Source organism: Rhea americana, unplaced genomic scaffold, assembly GCF_003343005.1.
Source record: "Rhea americana isolate MKP2758 unplaced genomic scaffold, rheAme1 scaffold_33, whole genome shotgun sequence".
Taxonomy (NCBI): domain Eukaryota; kingdom Metazoa; phylum Chordata; class Aves; order Rheiformes; family Rheidae; genus Rhea; species Rhea americana.
This window is the reverse complement of record NW_028186457.1, coordinates 181,819-184,300: the sequence shown is the minus strand read 5'-3', so window position 1 is coordinate 184,300 and position 2,482 is coordinate 181,819. Positions and strand designations below refer to the sequence as shown.

Sequence of the window (2,482 nt, the reverse complement as noted above, 5' to 3'; positions counted from 1 at the left end):
GCCCCCGCGGAGCCGGTCCCGGGACGGGGACGGGCCCGCACTCACCATGCTGCGGCGGTGGCGGGTCCGGGCTCTGCCGGCGGCTCGGTGCGGCGGGACTCGGTGCGGAGCTGCGGCTGCGGCAAGCCCCGCCGCAGCGTCCTCTTATAAGGGGGGAGGGGCCTGAAGCCGCCACGCCCCCTCATTTGGGTATATTTGCATGCGAGGCGGGAGCATCCCCGGGGGGAGTGTGCGGGACGGTCTGCAGCCGCCTTTGGGGTGTCCCCCCGTGCAGGGCACCCCTAGGCGCTCCAGAGCGTTTCCCAGGCCCCTCTCCATGCCCTGCCGGGAGGGCCAGGCCCTCCCCACAGCCCAGGGGCACCCAGCCGGGCTGCGAGGAACACACTGGCCTCAAACCCTCAGGACAGCACTCAGCCACCAGGATGGGGCAGGAGTGGGAACAGCAGCCCCCACTTTGCTCTGACACCACCTTCCCCTCACTGCAGGCTCGACTGGGACCTAGTGACCCCCAAAGCCTCCAGGACCTGGACCTCTAGAGTATAAAAAATGAAGAGAAACAGATTAGAGACATGGACCAGGCTCTGGAAACGGAGGTGCTCCCCAACCTACCTTCATCACCTCAGCATTTCAGGTACAAAGGGCTGCCCTTCCCTCCGGTGGGGACTGGCAGGCAACGCCWGGCACCTCTGTGAGCCTGCAGAACGGCAGGGCAGAAGCGTGGGGTGTGGGACTGGCACAGAGAGGTCATTGCAGCCGGTTCACTGTTACCTGAATGACTCCTTGGGCCAATACTCAGAGAAACCRTTCTGTTTGGGGCCTCGCTACCGCAGCCCGCCTCATCGAGGCCAGGACTGGTCCTGCTGCTGAGGATGATGCATGAACCACCTGCCTGGCTCCCCAGCAGAGAGTGAAGAGAGCCCAGCACTCAGACCTTGCACACTGAGCACACAGCAGGGAGCAGGCTCCGTCCTTGCTAATGGGATACCATCTCAGTGTTCCCTGCCCATGGAGATCGGGGTTTCTTTCTGCTACCCAGGAGCGTGCAAGTGCCTTGGCACGCCAGGAGGAACTGTCATGTCCCCTCTCCCCTGCAGTGGGGTCTAGCTCAGAGGTGCAGCCTAATCTTCAGAAAATAAGGAGTTGTACACAATTATAACTCTTACATGCTTTTGGCAGCAGTCAGGTCTATCTGAAGATACAGGGAGAGGCAACTCTGGTGTGGGATCRCTCCCAGAGCAGCAGGGTACTTCTCAGCCCCACTCAGACCTCTGTAAAGGAAGTGTTCAGAGCAGTGCCCAGCATAAGGGGCAGCACATCCTGCCCTGTCCCAGCAGCAGATACTGCTCAGCCTAAGTCCAGGACTCTGGTCACTGGCACGYGGAACACTGTCGGGAGCCCTGGAGCTGCCCTGCGCCAGCCAGGGGCAGACAACTGCCTGGCCATGGTCCAGGAAACAGCAAGCCCTAGTGCTGGCTCACACTTTCCCCTACAGCTGACGCTGATGCATGCCGGGAAGGGGAGGAGGGCAACAGAGGACAGCCCCTGCAGGTCGATATAACCGCAGCATTAGTGTTAAGCAGGGAAAGTTAATCTCTGGCCTCAGCCCACTGGATATGAGTTAAAAAACAAATCTCCTGTTTACAACTGGAACTGCAGTTCAGCCCCCTCAAAGCCTGGGCAGCGCAGGGAGAGGTCTCYGCATGGGGCAACACAGCATGAAGCAAGTGGCTTAGCAGGGTATCAGGCRCAGGCAGAGCCAGGCTGGGGGGCCTCTGGGCAGGGGACCTCATGTATGAGGGAAGGGCTCACAGTAACACACATCATGCCCTGACAAACAGCAGCAGGCCTTGGGGACAGGGAACAGACTCCCCTCTTTCCACGGTGGGGAGAAAGGGAGCTGCTCCATCAAGAAATATCAGCCCTTGAAAGTCAGAGGAGAGGCAGAAAAATTGCACAAGTCATCAGGAGGTCCTTCCAACCCCTTTTATACCAGCTCCAACGGGAGAGTAGGCAATGGCCAGGATACCTGTACCCTTCCAATGCCTCCTCTCCACTACAGTTCAGCCTCTTTGTGCACCTTCCTGGTATCCATTCACAGAGACCAGGCAGGTTTAGCTCAGTTGGTAGAGCATGGTGCTACTAATGCCAAGGTTGCGGGTTCAGTCCCCATATGGGCCATGCTGAGGGTTGGACTAGATGATCTCCAGAGGTCCCTTCCAACCTTATCATTCTATAATTTTATGGAAACTATTGTGTCCCATCACACTATGCAAAATATTCAGGACTCCTCCTGATCTCTTGCACTTTCTCAGAGCATGCTATGTGCCCTGTCCATATTCCTGAGATGTCGGACTCTTACCTGTGCAGGGAGCAAGCTGGAGCTGGAGCAGAGCACGCTAGGAGGAAGCATAGCAGCAACAGCAGCAGAGCTGAAGCACTCACCACACACCTGACCTGGCAAGAAACCAATAGAGCTTGGGGG

General features: G+C 58.3%; 1 protein-coding gene across 1 annotated transcript in view; it reads right to left on the bottom strand.

The window, feature by feature from the left end:
• Positions 1-143, bottom strand: part of LOC146592434 (tubulin alpha-5 chain) — a 4,621-nt gene extending 4,478 nt beyond the window's left edge. Inside the window, exon 1 of the mRNA XM_085310892.1 lies at positions 46-143. Coding sequence (XP_085167018.1) covers positions 46-48 — 3 coding nt within the window. The 5' untranslated portion in view covers positions 49-143. The remainder of the gene's footprint in view (positions 1-45) is intronic.
• Positions 144-2,482: the final 2,339 nt, after the last annotated feature.